This window comes from Heterodontus francisci, chromosome 6, assembly GCF_036365525.1.
Source record: "Heterodontus francisci isolate sHetFra1 chromosome 6, sHetFra1.hap1, whole genome shotgun sequence".
NCBI lineage: Eukaryota > Metazoa > Chordata > Chondrichthyes > Heterodontiformes > Heterodontidae > Heterodontus > Heterodontus francisci.
In genome coordinates, this window is record NC_090376.1 from 16,388,433 (window position 1) to 16,406,999 (window position 18,567).

The window sequence follows — 18,567 nt, forward strand, 5'->3', positions numbered from 1 at the left end:
TTCCGAAGAAGGGTCACTGACCCGAAACGTTAACTCTGCTTCTCTTTCCACAGATGCTGCCAGACCTGCTGAGTGAATCCAGCATTTCTTGTTTTTGTTTCAGATTTCCAGCATCCGCAGTATTTTGCTTTTATTATAGAAATATAGAAAATAGGAGCAGGAGTAGGCCATTCGAGCCTGCTCCACCATTCATTATGAGAATGGTTGATTATCCAACTCAGTAAACTGTTCCCACTTTCCCCCCATATTCTTTCGCCCCAAGAGCTATATCTAACTCCTTCTTGAAAACATACAATGTTTTGGCCTCAATTTCTTTCTGTGGTAGCGAATTCCACAGGCTCACCACTCTCTGGGTGAAGAAACTTTTCCTCATCTCAGTCCTGAAAGGTTTACCCCATACCCTTAGACTATGACCCCTGGTTCTGGACTCCCCCACCATCGGGAACATCCTTCCTGCATATACCCTGTCAAGTCCTGTTAGAATTTTATAGGTTTCTATGAGATCCCCCTCACTCTTCTGAACTCCAGCAAATATAATCCTAACCGACTCAGTCTTTCCTCGCATGTCAGTCCCGCCATCCCAGGAATCAGTCTGGTAAACCTTTGCTGGACTCCCTCTATAGCAAGAACATCCTTCCTCAGATAAGGAGACCAAAACTGCATACAGTATTCCAGATGTGGCCTCACCAAGGCCCTTTTTAATTGCAGTAAGACATCCCTGCTTTTGTACTCGAATCCTCTTGCTATGAAGGCCAACATACCATTTGCCTTTTTTAACCGCCGGTTGCATCTGAATGCTTACCTTCAGCGACTTGTGTATGCGATTACCCAGGTCTCGGTGCATATTCCCCTCTCTCGGCTTATAGCCGTTCAGATAATAATCTGCCTTCCTGTTTTTGCTACCAAAGTAGATAACTTCACATTTATCCACATTATACTGTATCTGCTATGCATTTGCCCACTCACTCAACTTGTCCAAATCACCCTGAAGCCTCTCTGTCTCCTCCTCACATCTCACCCTCCCTCCCAGTTTTGTATCATCTGCAAATCTGGAGATATTACATTTAGTTCCCTCATCTAAATCATGATATATTGTGGATAGCTGGGGTCCTAGCACCGATCCCTGCAGTACCCCACTAGTCACTGCCTGCCATTTGGAAAAAGACCCATTTATTCCTACTCTTTGTTTCCTGTCTGCCAACTAATTTTCTATCCATCGCAATACACGACCCCCAATCCCATGCGCTTTAATTTTACACGCCAATCTCTTGTGTGGGACTTTGCCGAAAGCCTTCTGAAAGTCCAAATAAACCACATCCACTAGCTGTCCCTCATCAATTCTACTAGTCACATCCTCAAAGAATTCTAGTAGATTTGTCAAGCATGATTTCCCTTTTGTAAATCCATGCTGACTCTGTCCAAGTCTACCATTGTTCTCCAAGTGCTCTTCTATAAAATCTTTGATAATCACTCTAGAATTTTCCCCAATACCGACGTCAGGCTAACCTGTCTATAATTTCCTGTTTTCTCTCTACCTCCCTTTTTAAATAGTGGGGTTACATTAGCTACCCTCCAATCTGTAGGAACTGTTTCAGAGTCTATAGAATCTTGGAAGATGACCACCAATGCATCCTAGGGCCACTTCCTTAAGTAGTCTGGGGTGTAGATTATCAGGCCCTGGGGATTTATCGGCCTTCGATCCCATCAATTTCCCCAACACCATTTCTCTACTAATACTGATTTTCTTCAGTTCCTCCCTCTCACTAAGCCCTGGTTTCCCCAACATTTCTGGTATGATATTTGTGTCCTCCTTTGTGAAGACAGAACCAAAGTATGCATTTAGTTGGTCAGCCATTTCTTTGTTCCCCATAATAAATTCCTCTGTTTCTGACTGTAAGGGACCTACATTTGTCGTCACCAATCTTTTTCTCTTCACATACCTATAGAAACTTTTATGGTCAGTTTTTATGTTCCCCGCAAGCTTACTCTCGTACTCTGTTTTCCCCTTCTTAGTCAATCCCTTGGTCCTCCTTTGCTGAATTCTAAACTGCTTCCAATCCTCAGATCTGTTGTTTTTTCTGGCAAATTTGTATGCTTCTTCCTTGAATCTAATGCTATTTCTAATTTCCCTTGTAAGCCATGGTTGGCTACATTTCCTCTTTTACTTTTGCGCTAGACAGGAATAAACAATTGTTGCAGTTCATCCATGTGCTCTTTGAATGTTTGCCATTGCCTATCCACCTTCATCCCTTTAAGTAACGTTTCCCAATCCATCATAGCCAACTTGCGCCTCATACCTTCGTAGTTTCCTTTATTAAGATTCAAGATCCTTGTTTCAGAATCAACTACGTCACTCACCATCTTGATGAAGAATTCTATCATATTACGGTCGCTCATCCTCAAGGGGTCTCTCACAAATAGATTGTCAATTATTCCTCTGTCATTACACAATACCCAGTCTAGGATGGCCTGTTCTCTAGTTGGTTCTTCAACGTATTGGTCCAGAAAACCATCCTGTATACACTCCATGAATTCCTCCTCTACAGTATTGTGACTAATTTGATTTGCCCAATCTATATACAGATTAAAGTCACCCATAATTACAGATGTTCCTTTATTGTATGCGTCTCTAATTTCCTGTTTAATGCCATTCCCAACATCACCACTACAGTTTGGGGGGTCTATATACAACCCCCAGTAACGTTTTTTGTCCCTTAGTGTTTCTCAGCTCTACACATACAGATTCCACATCTTCAGAGCTAATATCCTTCCTCACTATTGCGTTAATTTCCTCTTTAACCAGCAGTGCAACGCCACCGCCATTTACTTTTTGTCTGTCCTTCCTAAATACTGAATACCCCTGGATGTTCATTTCCCATCCCTGGTCACCTTGCAGCCATGTCTCCGTAAATCCCGACTTATACTCATACCCGTTTACATCTATTTGCGCGATTAATTCAGCCACTTTATTGCGGATGCTTCGCGCGTTAAGGCACAAAACCTTAAAGCTTGTTTTTTTAACATTACTTGTCCCCTTCCTGCTATTTTTCACTGTGGCCCTGTTTGATTCTGCCCCTTGATTTCTCTGCCTGTCACTTTTCTTATTCCCCTTACTGTCTTTTGTTCTTGTCTTTGATTCCCCCCTCCTCTGACTCCTTGCAAAGATTCTCACTACTAAATTGTGCTGGTCCCACTCAGTCTCACTCCTTCCCGCTGCCACTGCACTTTTAAACTGCACTTTTCAATGAAGACCAACAGATTTAGTGGGCGAGCAAGTACTGACTGGTGGCAGTGAACCAAACAGTAAAGGTGAACAGGAAAGACTGAAAAATGCAGTAATTCTGAGATTAAAAGATAGGAAAATGTCGGGGCCACATTGTGGAATGATCAGCACCTGAAAACAGCAAATGGATTAATGTTTGATGCACTGCCAGTACTCTTGTAGAAGGCCAAGCTGAATGAAACCCTGCTTCCATTTGTTTCTTCGGTCCTATTAATCATCATGGTAACCCTTCCCCTCCTTGTTTGTAACTCCTTGTCTGTCAAAACTTCAGCCATGGCTCAGTTGGTCACATTCTTGTTTCTGGGAATCAGAAAGTTGTGGATTCAAGTCCCACTCCAGAGACTTGAGTACAAAAATCAAGGCTGATGCTCCAGTGCAGTACTGAGGGAGTGCTGCACTGTTGGAGGTGCCGTTGTTTGGATGAGACGTTAAATTGAGGCCCTATCTGCCCTCTCGGGTTGATGTAAAAGATCCCATGGCACTATTTTGAAGATGTGAAGGGGAGTTATCTCTGGTTTCCTGGCCAATATTAATCCCTCAACTAAAGTCACAAAACAGATTATTTGGCCACTATTATATTGCTGTGCACTGTGCGCAAATTGGCTGCACTGTTTGCTACAATGCAACAGTGACGACATTTCAAAAAAAGTACTTCACTGGCTGTGGTGCTTTGAGACATGTGGTTTCGTGAAAGGTGCTATATAAATGCAAGTCTTTTTCTTTCAAAACTCATTATGTGCTTCTTTGTCATAGTAGTTAGTTTACATAAATCTTGGTTCTTTGTTTTTTCCTCTCCACTTCATTTTTCAGTCTATTAAAGGGGCTGCCTTATTTCCCAGCTGCAGATTTCTGATTAATACTGTCCCCAAAATATTAATCCATCTTTTTTCAGATGTTGATAGACCTGCAGTATGTTTGTTATATTTTATTCCTTTTGAGTTTAGGTGGTTGATGGTTGATATAATTGAGGTACTTAAAATGATAACAGGGCACAATAGGGGCGATACAGAGAAATGAATCTCTCTGGTGAGGAAACATTAACAATCTTAAATTAGAGCTCGACCAGTTAGAGTGAAAGCAGTGAATATCTTTTCACACAAATGATAGTGGAAATGTGGAACTCCAAGACGCAAATTGGTATATTTCTGCTAGGCAAGGATCTCAAGGGATATGGAAAAAAGGCTGGTAAATGGGATTGAAATGCAAATCGGCCATGATCTAATGCAGTGGCAGAATAGAGCTGATGGGCTGAATGACCTGTTTCTATGCTTCTCTGTTCCCGGATACGGTGTTTGATTTTTTTTAAATATTTGTCTCTACCAGATGTATATTTCTAGCCTGCTGCTATCGTCTCGCTCTTTGCTGCCAATGTGTATTGAAAGTATTCTGTACTGCCTTGTATGTAATGCAGTATATACTGCAGAGCTGTAAATATGTAGCATCTTAAACAGCGTTATGTCAATCGGCCTCTTTAAAATCCTTTCAGGTCAGGACCCTCCGACAGTGATTGACCTCGTCAGTGACCTGGTGATGGCTTTGATAGGTGGAACATCCGAACAAGTGAAGAAGTTATGCTTCAGTTTACTGGGTAAGACTGTTGCCTTGCCTACTAGTGTGGCACCTCATGGAATAAAGCTGTTGCTAGTTGGATGCACTATCTTTTTGCTTCTTCAGACCATGGGATACCTTTTCTTCCACTGCAAGGACATAATTTACAAGTAGAGTTGTTGGTTGGCGATTAATTAATCTGTGGGAAAGGTTCTGAGAGAGAGAAGAGTACGAGCGCTGTGGAAGCAACATGGTTTTGGTTTGTCTATTCCCCAGCTTTTTCAGGAAGCTCCTTGGAAAGGTTTGCTATGTTAACATCATACCTCACTATTACTGGAGACTAAATACATGATCAAGCTCACAAACATTCTGTAAGACTGTTTCAGCGTGTTTCAGTATCCATCTGTTTGATTACTGAACAGTTCTTAACTGTATAAGAGGAAATCATTTTGCACTTGCTGGAGTGAATTGTTGTCTTTAGGGCCTGGGCATTAATAACAACTTGCATTTATATGGTGCCTTTAATGTAGTAAACAGTTCCATGATACTTCACAGGAGTGTTATCAGATATACTTCGAAATGAAGCATCTTTTGGGCAAAGTGCAGAAAGGAAAATCTGGCAGAAGGATCATGTTGCTCTTCCAAAATCTCCATGTTTTCCTTCCATTAATTTGAATGGAAGGAAAATCTGTCGGATTCTGTTGCTGGTATCCAATCCGGCCAACCATAATTTCCTTTCTCAGCAACAACCAGGTAATGCTCTATGCCCAGGTAATGAAGATGAAAACCAATGCCGCTGTGTCCTTCTTGAACCAGGGCAATCACAATCCCTATCGTTACAGAATACAGTCAAAAAATTTTTTTTTTAATAGAATTGTGGAATGTTGCCACATAGAAAGGGGCCATTTGGCCCATCATACCTGTGCCAGCTCTTTGGTAGAGTTATCCAATTAATCTTCCTCTCCTGCTCTTCCTCATATCTCTGATTTTAAGGAAAAAAACCTTCAAGTATTTAATACTTTTTTAATTAGGTTTTTGTACATGGATCTGCTGAGAATGGACTAGACCCAGATCTGTTATATCGTTGGTGGATAAATGACAAATAAATTTACCACTGCCCTGTGCAAAGTGGTGCAGATTGGAATAAAGAATGAGCAACACGCATCTATAATGAATGAAATAGAATTAGCACTGGAGGACTTGAAGGCGACCTGGGATTAATAGTAGACTTGACACTGTCAATAAATTAAAAGCAAAATACTGCAGATGCTGGAAATCTGAAACACAAACAATAAGTGCTGGAAATACTCAGCAGGTCTGGCAGCATCTGTGGAGAGGGAAGCAGAGTTAATGTTTCAGGTCTGTGACCTTGCCTCAGAAATGTTGTCACTTTCAATGTCAAGACAACATGTGGAAATATGCAGACAAAATATATGGATACAAAGCCAGGTCCTTGAGGTATAAGTATAGGGAGGTAATGCTGAGATTTTTTGTTATTAAAATAGGAGAATGAATAGGACTTGTGGCCCATTGAGCTCGCTCTGGCATTCATTTAAGATCATGGTTGAATTTCTACATTAACTCCATTTTCCTACCTTATCCCTTGATTCTGTTAGTGTCCAAAAATCTGTCAATCTTGATCTTTGATATACTCAATGACTGAGCATCCACTGACCTTTGGAGTAAAGCATTCGCAACTCTTCTGAGTGAAGAAAATTTTCTTCATCTCAGTTCTAAGACTATGACCCTGAGTTCTGGACTCTCCAGCAGGGGAAACAGCCACTCAGCCAAGCCCTCTAAGAATTTTATCATTCTCTCATCTCAGCTCCAGAGTATATAGGCCCATTCTACTCATAGGACAACCTTCTCATCTCTGGAATCAATTTAGTGAACCTGTCATACATTGGAATTAATTGGATAGATCTTTCAAAAAGCCTACGCAGGTATGATTGGACTCCTGTTAGGCTGTTTGATTCTTTAAGGGCAAAGTGTTATCTGTCTGGTTGAGCTGATGAGCATAATTTTGATGGCTGAAGTCCTTATATTGTTTGTGAAAAAGCAGGTGAAGTAGTTGCTTTCATTCAGGTGTCTGATGGTGAAGAAACAAATTCATTCTTTTGTCAAGAATGGTAAAGTATGGTAAAGAGTAATGTCAATACTGCACAAACATACAGCCCTGTGAAGTACTAGATGATGCAACATTAGGATGGAACATTGCAGGGGGATGTTAACAGAAAAAGCTACTGAGATGCAAAATTACATTTGACTGGCCGACAGAGATAAGACAGGAAACGTATTGTCTTAGTCATTAATTTTATTCCATTTCTATTACCAGAAATGTTCACTGAGCCGTACATTAACACACAGGACCAGTGAAAGGAGGCTCACGGTATGTATAGAGTCACAAATGTAATGGGGGGGCAGGATTTTGGTGTTTGGGTTGGGACCCTGACATCGGGGTCAAATGGGGGTCCTGACCTTGCTTTGTGTCAGGAATAGTCACCCGGCAGTGATTTTCCATGAATTGGCCATTTAGTGGCCAGAAGGCACTCGGCATCCAGTTATGGATGGTGGGTGGGCTGTTGGAGCTGGAGGGCCAATAGGAGGCCCCTCGGCATGGAAGGAGCTGCAGCCTGCCATTGCAGGTAAGGGACAGAGAGGGCACCTCCATCTTGAGGCTGCCTCTCAGCAACTTTAAAAATCTTTGACTTAAAAAAAAAATGACCACAACGGCCAGGCCACCATTGTGGAGGGGGAGCCCTTCCATAGGGCGGTCTGTGACCAGGAAAGCAGGGAGGGTCTCAAAGTCTGCCTGGAGCACTGCCCCCCTCCGCACCCCCACCCCCAGTCTGCTGTCGGGATGCCGCCTCCAGGCAGCTGGCCTGTTCCCGATGCCTCTGGTAATTGGCCTTAATTGGCCACAAACTTCCCTTAATTGCGGGCGGGTAGCCCTTCTGCCCCTGATCCCGCCTCCGGGGGCGGGATGATGCCAACAAACAGGCATGCTGACCAGTGGCGCAGAACTACCCTGTCCACAGTTTCTCCATCAGGAGCCCTTTCAGATCAAATGCATTACAAAAAATTCTAATTAATCCCAATATCCTTTTCTGGTGTAAAAACAGAAAATTCTGGAAATATACAGCAGATCTGGCAGCATCTGTGGAGAGCGAGACAGAGTTAACTGGCTGAATTGTTGCGCCCTCACAAGGGCGGGCACTGAGAGGGGGGTGGCGCTAAAAATAGTATGCCGGCCGGCGTGCCTGTTCCCTGGCTCCGAGCACCCTCCACCCGGGCATTTTCCCAGAGGCAGGGAGGGAGGTGGGTGCTGGGGGGAGGGGCAGGCAGGCAATTGACCCTGCTAATGGCCACTTGAGGCCAACTGGGATTTTCCAGTCTGCCTCCAGTCCCCCATGGGGGAATGCTCAGCTGCCTGGAGGCAGCTTCCTGGCTGCACACCGAGGGGCCAGCACTCCAGGCAGGCTTAGAGCTCCCCCTATACCTGCCTGTCCTGTAGTGGGGATCCCCCACCAACCATTTTCCTGGGGCTTGGGGTTACACCAGGGATGACGGGATTTGATCACCGATCCTGGCTTGTTACCAGTACTCAGAAAATAAGTGAACCATTTAATATTATACAGCTGTTTCTGCTCAACTTCCTCCTTGAGGGGTTTGTTTGGCAGAGTTGCATTTATGTAGTGCCTTTCACAATCTCGGGACATCCCAATGCATTTCAAGGCCAATGAAGTATTTTAAAGTGCAAATATTGTTGTAATGTAGGAAACTGTGTAGATCATTTATAAACTCCTAACACACTACTGCAAAGACCATGGTTAACAGCACAGCTACAGAGTTGATATTTAAAAGAAATGTGAAAACTCTTGGCTGCACATAAACATTAACCATCAACACATGCTTGATGAGCAAATTAGGTCAAAGTATCAGATCAGGAGATCTGGAGCAGCCAGTGACAGAACAGAGAAATGTCTATAAAGTGCATAACAAGCTGCCCACAGTAGGCAGGCAGCCAACCATTCATTAGAGCAGCAGCTCTAGCAGTCAGCTAAAATGAAAGACCTGCATTTTTATCGGCTGGAATTTTACGTTGGGGTGGAGGCCCCCACCCGCCGGCCAAAAAGTTGGGGGCGAGCCCGCCTCGGCCGGGCCTGGAAGCCATACCGTGATTTTACGTGGCCCCGGCCCTTAATTGGCCTCGTGCGGGACTTCCGCCCCTGAGGCAGGAGATCTCGCCTCTAAGAACTGCTGGCCAATCAGCGCGCTGGCAGCTCTTCGGTCCCAGCGTCGCCACCAGGAGCGGTGGCCACTGTTGGAACTGCATGCAGCAAGAGGAGCAGCAATGAAGGAGGTCCTGGAATAGAGGTAAGTGTGTGGGGCCTCACTGGGGACAATTGGCCGGCTCCAGCAAGGTGTGGGGGATGGTGGTGAGATGGGGGGGGAGGGTTGGTTGGTCAAAGGGGAGTGGGAAGTGCTCTAGTGGGGCGACTTGTGCCATGGGTGGTGGCCTTCCGTGGGGCATAGGTGCTCGATCGGGGGCCCAAACCCCCAGCACGCGAGGAGGGTGCTAGGTTTTACTGGGCATCCTCCTCAGCTGCCAAAGTGCCTGTCTGCCGCTGGTATAAGGAGGCCCTTAAGTGTCAATTAATTGGCAGCGGGGGTGGAAAGGCAAAGGGAACAGCACCCCCAGCCTCCCACTCAATTCTATGCCCAGCCCACTCCTACGGGGGGCATAGTTTTCCAGCCGAAGTGCTTTTCATTACCTCAGGACGCCTGAAGCACTTTACATCAATGAGTTACTTTTGAAGTGCTGTCACTCTTGTAATGTAGGAAATGCGGCAGCCAATTCATGCACAGCAACCCCCCACAAACAGCAATGTGGTAATGACCAGATTTTTTAGTGATGTTGATTGAAGGATAAGTATTGATAAGGACACCAGTTAGAACTCCCCTGCTCTTCTTTGAAATAGTGCCATGGGATCACACCCACACTATCAAGCAATAGCAGCGAGCCAATAAAAAAGGAAGACTTGTATTTATAATAGCACCTCTCACAACTTCAAGACGTCTCAAACAGCTTTGCAGCTTTTGTTTTGAATTCCTTCATGGGATGTGGACTTCGCTGGCAAAGGCAGCATTTATTGCCCATCCCTAATTGTCCTTGAGAAGGTGGTGGTGTGCTGCCTTCTTGAACCCACTGCAGTCCTTGAGGTGTTGGTACACTCAGTGCTGTTAGGGAGGGAGTTCCAGGATTTTGACCCAGCGACAGTGAAGTAATGGCGATACAGTTCCAAGTCAGGATGATGTGTGACTTGGAGGGGAACTTGCAGCTGGTGGTGTTCCCACGTATCTGTTGCCCTTGTCCTTCTAGGTGATAGAGGTTGCGGGTTTGGAAGGTGCTGTAGAAGGGGCCTTGGTGAGTTGCTCAGAGGCAGTGTCTGCCTGAGTCACGAGAGACTTCTGCATACACACAACACCCAGCCTACTCAGATGCTCCCTCCCATCAGTGAAATAACATCGACTAGAAGCTAATGTGGTTGACTCTTATATGCTCTCTGAAATGGCCTAACAAGCCACTCAGTTGTATCCAACCGCTACGAAGTCAATAAAAAGGAATGAAACCGGACGGACCAACTGGCACCGGAAACGACAACGGCAAACCCAGCCCTGTCGACCCTGCAGAGTTCTCCTTATTAACATCTGGGGGCTTGTGCCAAAGTTGGGAGAGCTGTCCCACGGACTAGTCAAGCAACAGCCTGACATAGTCATACTCACGGAATCATACCTTACAATGTGTCAGACTGCACCATCACTATCCCTGGGTATGTCCTGTCCCACCGGCAGGACAGACAGAGCACAGTTGGCAGCACAGTGGTATACAGTCGGGAGGGAGTTGCCCTGACAGTTCTCAACATCGACTGCGGATCCCATGAAGTCTCATGGCATCAGGTCAAACATGGGTAAGGAAACCTCCTGCTGATTACCACCTACCGCCCTCCCTCAGCTGATGACTCAGTACTGCTCCATGTTGAACACCACTTGGAGGAAGCACTGAGGGTGGCAAGGGCGCAGAATGTACTCTGGGTGGGGGACTTCAATGTCCATCACCAAGAGTGGCTCGGTAGCACCACTACTGACCGAGCTGGCCGAGGCCTAAAGGACATAGCTGCTATACTGGGTCTGCGGCAGGTAGTGAGGGAACCAACAAGAGGGAAAAGCATACTTGACCTCGTCCTCACCAATCTGCCTGCCACAGGTGCATTTGTTCATGACCGTATTGGTAGGAGTGACCACCGCACAGTCCTTGTGGAGACGAAGTCCTGCCTTCACATCGTGGATACCGTCCACCGTGTTGTGTGGCACTATCACTGTGCTAAATGGGATAGATTTCGAACAGATCTAACAATGCAAACCTGGGCATTCATGCGACGCTGTGGGCCATCAGCAGCAGTAGAATAGTATTCAACCACAATCTATAACCTCTTCTTCTTCTTTGGCCTCCTTGTCTCGAGAGACAATGGGTAAGCGCCTGGAGGTGGTCAGTGGTTTGTGAAGCAGTGCCCGAAGTGGCTATAAAGGCCAATACTAGAGTGACAGACTCTTCCTCAGGTGCTGCAGATAAAATTGGTTGTCGGGGCTGTTACACAGTTGGCTCTCCCCTTGCGCTTCCGTCTTTTTTCCTGCCAACTGCTAAGTCTCTTCGATTTGCCACACATTAGCCCCGCCTTTATGGCTGTCCGTGAGCTCTGGCAATCACTGGCAACTGACTCCCACGACTTGTGATCAATGTCACAGGACTTCATGTCGCATTTGTAGACTTCTTTAAAGTGGAGACATGGACGGCTGGTGGGTCTGATACCAGTGACGAGTTCACTGTACAATGTGTCCTTGGGGATCCTGCCATCTTCCATGTGGCTCACATGGCCAAGCCATCTCAAGCGCCGCTGGCTCAGTAGGGTGTATATGCTGGGGATGTTGGCCGCCTTGAGGACTTCTGTGTTGGAGATATGGTCCTGCCACCTGATGCCAAGGACTCTCCGGAGGCAGCGAAGATGGAATGAATTGAGACGTCGCTCTTGGCTGACATACGTTGTCCAGGCCTCGCTGCCGTAGAGCAAGGTACTGAGGACACAGGCTTGATACACTCGGAGTTTTGTGTTCCGTGTCAGTGCGCCATTTTCCCACACTCTCTCTTGGCCAGTCTAGACATAGCAGTGGAAGCCTTTCCCATGCGCTTTCTCATGGCCCGGCATATCCCCCACTCTACCCATTACCATCAAGCCAGGAGACCAACCCTGGTTCAATGAAGAGTGCAGGAGGGAATGCCAGGAGCAGAACCAGGCATACCTCAAAGTGAGGTGTCAGCATGATGAAGCTACAACAGAGGACTACTTGCGTGCTAAACTGCATAAGCAGTAGGCAATAGTCAGAGATAAGCGATCCCATGACCAACGGATCTGATCTAAGCTCTGCAGTCCTGCCACATCCATTCATGAATGGTGGTGGACAATTACACAACTAACTGGAGGAGGTGGCTCCTCAAATATCCCCATCCTCAATGATGGGGGAGCCCAGCACATCAGTGCAAAAGATAAGGCAGAAGCATTTGCGACAATCTTCAGCCAGAAGTGCCGAGTTGATTATCCATCTCAGCCTCCTCCTGAAGTCCCCAGCATTACAGATGCCAGGCTTCAGCCAATTCGATTCACTCCGCGTGCTATCAAGAAACGACTCAAGGTTCTGGACACTGCAAAGGCTATGGGCCCTGACAACATTCCGGCAATAGTACTGGAGACCTGTGCTCCAGAACTTGCCGCGCCCCTAACCAAGCTGTTCCAGCACAGCTACAACACTGGCATCTACCCAGCAATGTGGAAAATTGCCCAGGTATGTCCTGTACACAAAAAGCAGGACAAGTCCAACCCGGCCAATTACCGCCCCATCAGTCTACTCTCAATCACCAGTAAAGTGATGGAAGGTGTCATCAACCATGTCATCAAGCGGCACTTGCTTAGCAATAACCTGCTCAGTGACGCTCAGTTTGGTTCCGCCAGACCTCATTACAGCCTTGGTTCAAACATGGACAAAAGGGCTGAACTCAAGAGGTGAGGTGAGAGTGACTGCCTTTGAAATCAAGGCAGCATTTGACCAAGTATGGCATCAAGGGGCCCGAGCAAAACTAGAGTCAATGGGAATCAGGGGAAAACTCTCCGCTGGTTGGAGTCACTCCTAACGCAAAGGAAGATGGTTGTGGTTTTTTGGAGGTCAATCATCTAAGCTACAGGACATCACTGCAGGGGTTCCTCAGGGTAGTGTCCTCGGCCCAACCATCTTCAGCTGCTTCATCAATGACTTTCCTTCAAACAGAAGATCAGAAGTGGGGATGTTCGCTGATGATTGCACAATGTTCAGCACCATTCGCCATTCCTCAGATACTGAAGCAGTCCGTGTAGAAATGCAGCAAGACCTGGACAATATCCAGGCTTGGGCTGATAAGTGGCAAGTAACACTCGCGCCACACAAGTGCCTGGCAATGACCATCTCCAACAAGAGAGAATCTAGCTATCTTCCCTTGACATTCAATGGCATTACCATCGCTGAATCCCCCAATATCAACATCCTAGGGGTTACTATTGACCAGAAACTGAACTGGATGAGTCATATAAATACCCTGGCTACAAGAGCAGGTCAGAGGCTAGGAATCCTGCGCCGAGTAACTCCTCTCCTGACTCCCCAAAGCCTGTCCACCATCTACAAGGCACAAGTCAGGAGTGTGATGGAATACTCTCCACTTGCTTGGATGGGTGCAGCTCCAACAACACTCGAGCAGCTCGACACCATCCAGGACAAAGCAGCCCACTTGATTGGCACCCCATCTACAAACATTCACTCCTCCGCCACTGACGCAGTGTGAACCATCTACAAGATGCACTGCAGCAATGCACCAAGGCTCCTTAGACAGCACCTTCCAAACCCCTGACGTCTACCAACTAGAAGGATAAGGGCAGCAAATGCATGGGAACACCACCACCTGCAAGTTCCCCTCCAAGTCACACACCATCCTGACTTGGAACTATATCGCTGTTCCTTCACTGTTGCTGGGTCAAAATCCTGGAACTCCCTTCCTAACAGCACTGTGGGTGTACCTATTCCACATGGACTGCAGCGGTTCAAGAAGGCAGCTCTCCACCACCTTCTCGAGGGCAATTAGGAATGGGCAACAAATGCTGGCCTAGCCAGCGACTCCCAGATTCCATGAATGAATAAAAAATAGCACCAGACTAGGATTAACAGCTTGTATTTTCGCCAAGGGGAAGCAACATGGAAGTAAAGAAGGACTGGCTTGCATTTGACATGGTGCCTTTTACCTCCTCAGGACATCCCAAAGCCTTTTACAGCCAATTAAGTACTTTGAAACAAAAACAAGAAATGCTGGAATCACTCAGCAGGTCTGGCAGCATCTGTGGAAAGAGAAGCAGAGTTAACGTTTCGGGTCAGTGACCCTTCTTCGGAACTTTCAAAGTACTTTGAAACATAAGGAGTGCAGCAGCCAATTTACACACAACAAGCTCCCATAAATAACACAAACTCTCTCAGTGATATTGGGTTGAGAGATAAGTATTGGCTCGAATACGGGGCAGTCTCCCCTGCTTATCTTCTAAATAGTGTCATGGGATCTTTTAAGCTCACCTGAGAGGGCAGACAGTACCTCTGTGTAATGCCTAATCTGAAAGACAGCACTTCTGACAGTGCAGCACTCCCTCAGTACAGCCAACTGACTCTGACTGTAGTCAGGCACATTAGGCAGTGGGCAACAGACAGGGCATTTGAAATTCTTTGCAGGAGCAGCAGCAAGTATTTGTTTGAACTGTAAATACTGAGCGGATTAGCATTGGTTCCAGTCTCTGAGACATCTTTGATTATAGTGACAGATTTTAGATTCTGAAAAACCAATTGCAATCGTGTGAAAACCCAGCAACCTGGGCTGTCAGAGAAGGAACTGTAACTGATTTTCCTCTCCCTGCCCACCCAGCCAGAGTGTGTTTAAGGTCAATTGTGAAGCTCCTACTACCAACTGAGATCAGCCAATTCAGCACAGTCCAGGGATAGAAATTGGGGTGTCTGTGTGGTATGTGCGTGTTTCTGTTCCACAGTTCCGCATTTTACCACGGAATATTGGCTTTTTCAAATCAACAGTGTGTTCTGTACAATTGTCTGTTATACTACTTTGGGCAAAGACCATTAATTTTTTTTATTCCTTCATGAGATGTGAGCATTGCTGGCAAGGCCAGCATTTATTGCCCATCCCCAATCAGTTACTCATTAATCAGTTTCTCATTTTTGTGCATTCTTTCCCCATTCCCGCCCCAGTTTATAATGCTCTTCTGCCAAAAGACCTGTTTGAAGGAACTAGCAAAGTTCGTTGAAAAGAGACTGGAAGCAGATGTTTGCTGTCCATCTTCGCACATTTTGGATCCTGCTTCAGATTTCCTTCCTTGGGCGCTTGATGTGGTTCAAACTCGTTTAAAAAATTTTTTTTTAACCTTTTTTGTTGGTTTGGAATATGTTTGTAGGCCAGTCTCGATAAGATGTAATTTCTTGTATGCCTTTGTTTTAAAACCTTCATTTTCAAAACATATTCTTTGAAGCTCTTTGTAAAGAAATTACAGAACAGTTGCCTGTATATGCTACTGAATAGAAATTCAGATCTGGCACAATCACTATCTTCCTGCTACAGCTGTAAATATATTAATGCACTTGGAGATTTTTAGAGAAATGTTATACCTGTGCTTAATTGTATATTTTCTCTGGAATGCTCTTCAGTATGTTCAGTATGCCTGAACATTGTGGAATAGATAATTGTGAATAGTTGATGAAATGATTTGAACACAGAGTGGTGGGTTCAAAGGCTTTAGGCCCTGGCTTTAGATGGTGGTTGGTCATGTGTAATGACTGGCTGTTAAAAGAACTAAACCTTCGGAGTTACTGTGCATGATATTAATGCATGAACAATTAATGCAATTGTATCACTTTCCTCTTTCTCAATGGAGGAGTTACTTCAATAGCATCTTATGTATAGAGCGCTTTTAACATTATAAAATGTCCCAAGACACTTCAATGGGAGCATTATCAGACAAAATTTGACACTGGCCTACATAAGGAGATATTATAGCAGCTGACCAAAAGCTTGGTCAAAGGAGTGTCTTAAAGAAAGAGAGAGAGGTTTAGGGAGGGAGTTCCAGAGCTGGGAGCTTGGGCAGCTGAAGGCATGATCACCGATGGTGGAGTGAAGAAAATTGGAAGAGTAAGAGGACAATTTAATTGTTTTTAAAAAAAATTTCATTACTTAAAATGCAGACGGAAAGAATGCCATAAAATTGTGTTGAGTGTTCATATAATAGTGGGCAGACTTTTTACAGGGTCTTGTTTTCAAAGTGTGAACATTCATAAATGTCACTCAAAATGTTTACGTAAGGTTTTATTATGATTTGCAGCTGCGTATCTTTTGCAGCAATAGTGTAGAAACTTGTTGGGGATTTTGCTGTGTTTTTTTTTGATTAATTGCTTATTTTCTCCTCAGTACATTCTACAGGGCTTTCTTATTGATAAGGTAGGGGAGGATATGGCGGAGTATTCTGGTGCTAAGTGCGGAGTGAAGGGGGAATAATGAAGGGTCCCCATTGTGACCTGATGGTGCTAAGAGATGGAGTCATGTTAGAATCCACTTAGTCTCCATTTTTAGGTTGTTTTAACATCCCTCCTATCGTTGACTTGAAGAAATCAAATTCCAAGAACGTGGGGAAAGAACAGTTTGCTGTCAGATAGATTTTACTACATTTGCTCATTTTAATTTGCCACCAGTGCTAGCAGCCATGAGTTGAGTGAAGTACTCTTTGCACCACTTCCTAATGCACAGGATGTAGCTGGCGTGATGGAGCAGCAATTGGTCTCATTTCAAGTCACAAAAAGGCTATGTTTTAATACTTATTTATGGGATTTTATAATTGGGAGTTACTGCTGCTATTTTAATATCATTTACACTGAGCACGGCCTGAAGTGGAATTAGGACTCCGACCATGACTGGCTCATAACTATGCAAATAAAGTTGCTTTGAATTTGTATTCTTCTCTGGTATCTTGAATTTAAAGAAATATGTAAGATTGGAATCAGACAGGTAAGTAGTTCTTTCACCGCTTTGTTCAGCAAGAGAGAAAAGACACATTCCACACAGCTGATAGAAACAGTGTAATATGTTTCCTTAGAGCCGAGAGGTTAAGAGAAGGTTTGATAGAGGTGTTTAAAGTCATGAAGGGTTTAGATAAAGTAAATCAAGAGGAATTGTTTCTCAAGGCTGAAGGGTCGATACCCAAAGGCCACAGAGTTACATAAAAGCAAAATACTGCAGATGCTGGAAATCTGAAATAAAAACAGAAAGTGCTGGAAATACTCAGCAGGTCTGGCAGCCTCTGTGGAGAGAGAAACAGAGTTAACGTTTCAGGTCTGTGACCTTTCATCAGAACCCAACTGATGAAAGATTACAGACCTGAAACGTTAACTCTGCTTCTCTGGCCACAGAGTTAAGTTGACTGGCAAAAGACAGAGGTGACATGAGGGAAAACTTTTTTTTTTAACGCAATAAGTGATTAGGATTTGGACTGCGCTGCCTGACAGGGTGGTGTATACAGATTCAATAGTAGCTTTCAAATGGGAATTGGATAAAAACTTAAAGGAGATAATATTGCAGGGATATGGGGTAAGAGCAGGGGAGTGGGACTCATTGAGTCTGGTACAGCTCTTGCAAACACCAATGGAGCGAATGGCCTCATCCTGTGCTTTACTATTCTATGATTCTAAGACAGGGTCTAATTAGGATAATGCTCACAGACAGCACTTGCCCAACACCACAGGTGACCATTAGCATGTTTTTTTATGTAAATGTCAGAGTTCACTGTTCAAGAAATGTGCCTCTGTCTTGATGGCTGCTTTTAAAAGGGGAGACTGCATTTTCAAGAGCTTTATGAATTCAAGAATCTAAACCTTTTGATGTAATTAGTTACTGTTTTGACCTTACAACAATAAATGTTGACGTAAGAAAGAACTCACGATACATGGGATGCCTAAATAATTCCGAGAAAGACTAACTGATAGTCTTGTTCAGATAAGTGTTTATCCATTTATTTTTAGAAAGATCTGGAAAGAAGATCAATCCATGGAACTCTGCAGATGTATTTTTCTGTTCAATGTTTTTATGAACAGTTTCAAAGTTGCTGTGTTACTCAGACTGACTTAAAATTCACAGGCAGCATGGCCTTGCCTATAGCGATAGCTTTGGTGTTACATAAAGGAAGCCTGAGTAAGAACAGTAGGGATTGTTGGTAAAATGAGGCAAACGCCATTCATCTCTACTTATTTCAGTTTGTAAATAAAGGTAAAATGTATTTTTCAAAGAACGTTATCCAACACATGGGATTCTCTTGGAGATAAGTCCCGATGTCAGGAGCATATGTGGGTCCCGAGCCCACACAGGCAGCCAGTGGGTCTGCACTGTCAATATTCCCAGCGGCCGGCCTCTTAATTGGCCACTGCCAGGCCCACTGTCCAATAAAGGACTGCAAACTGACTGTCCATGCTGCCAGTCTAGTCAGAGAGCCTGCAGCTTCAGTGGTGCCACTGAAAGAAATGACTTGCTGAAGCTGCAAAGAAAATGAGAGTGCACCCTCGCA

General features: G+C 44.9%; 2 protein-coding genes across 6 annotated transcripts in view; both read left to right on the forward strand.

Moving 5' to 3' along the window:
- LOC137371149 (CD99 antigen-like protein 2) overlaps positions 1–18,567 on the forward strand; it is an 89,293-nt gene that overhangs the window by 44,023 nt on the left and 26,703 nt on the right. For 3 of the 5 annotated variants that reach the window (XR_010975187.1, XM_068033178.1, XM_068033179.1), the window contains exons 8-9: positions 4,770–4,871; positions 7,167–7,220. Coding sequence is in view for 4 of the 5 variants with exons in the window: in XM_068033178.1 (XP_067889279.1) it covers positions 4,770–4,871; positions 7,167–7,207 (143 nt within the window). In the remaining variant the exon portion in view is untranslated. The other 2 variants (XM_068033177.1, XM_068033180.1) reach the window with 2 other exon arrangements.
- LOC137371147 (E3 SUMO-protein ligase ZBED1-like) overlaps positions 8,227–18,567 on the forward strand; it is a 137,662-nt gene continuing 127,321 nt past the window's right edge. Inside the window, exon 1 of the mRNA XM_068033174.1 lies at positions 8,227–9,208. The gene's annotated coding sequence lies outside the window, so the exon portion shown is untranslated. The remainder of the gene's footprint in view (positions 9,209–18,567) is intronic.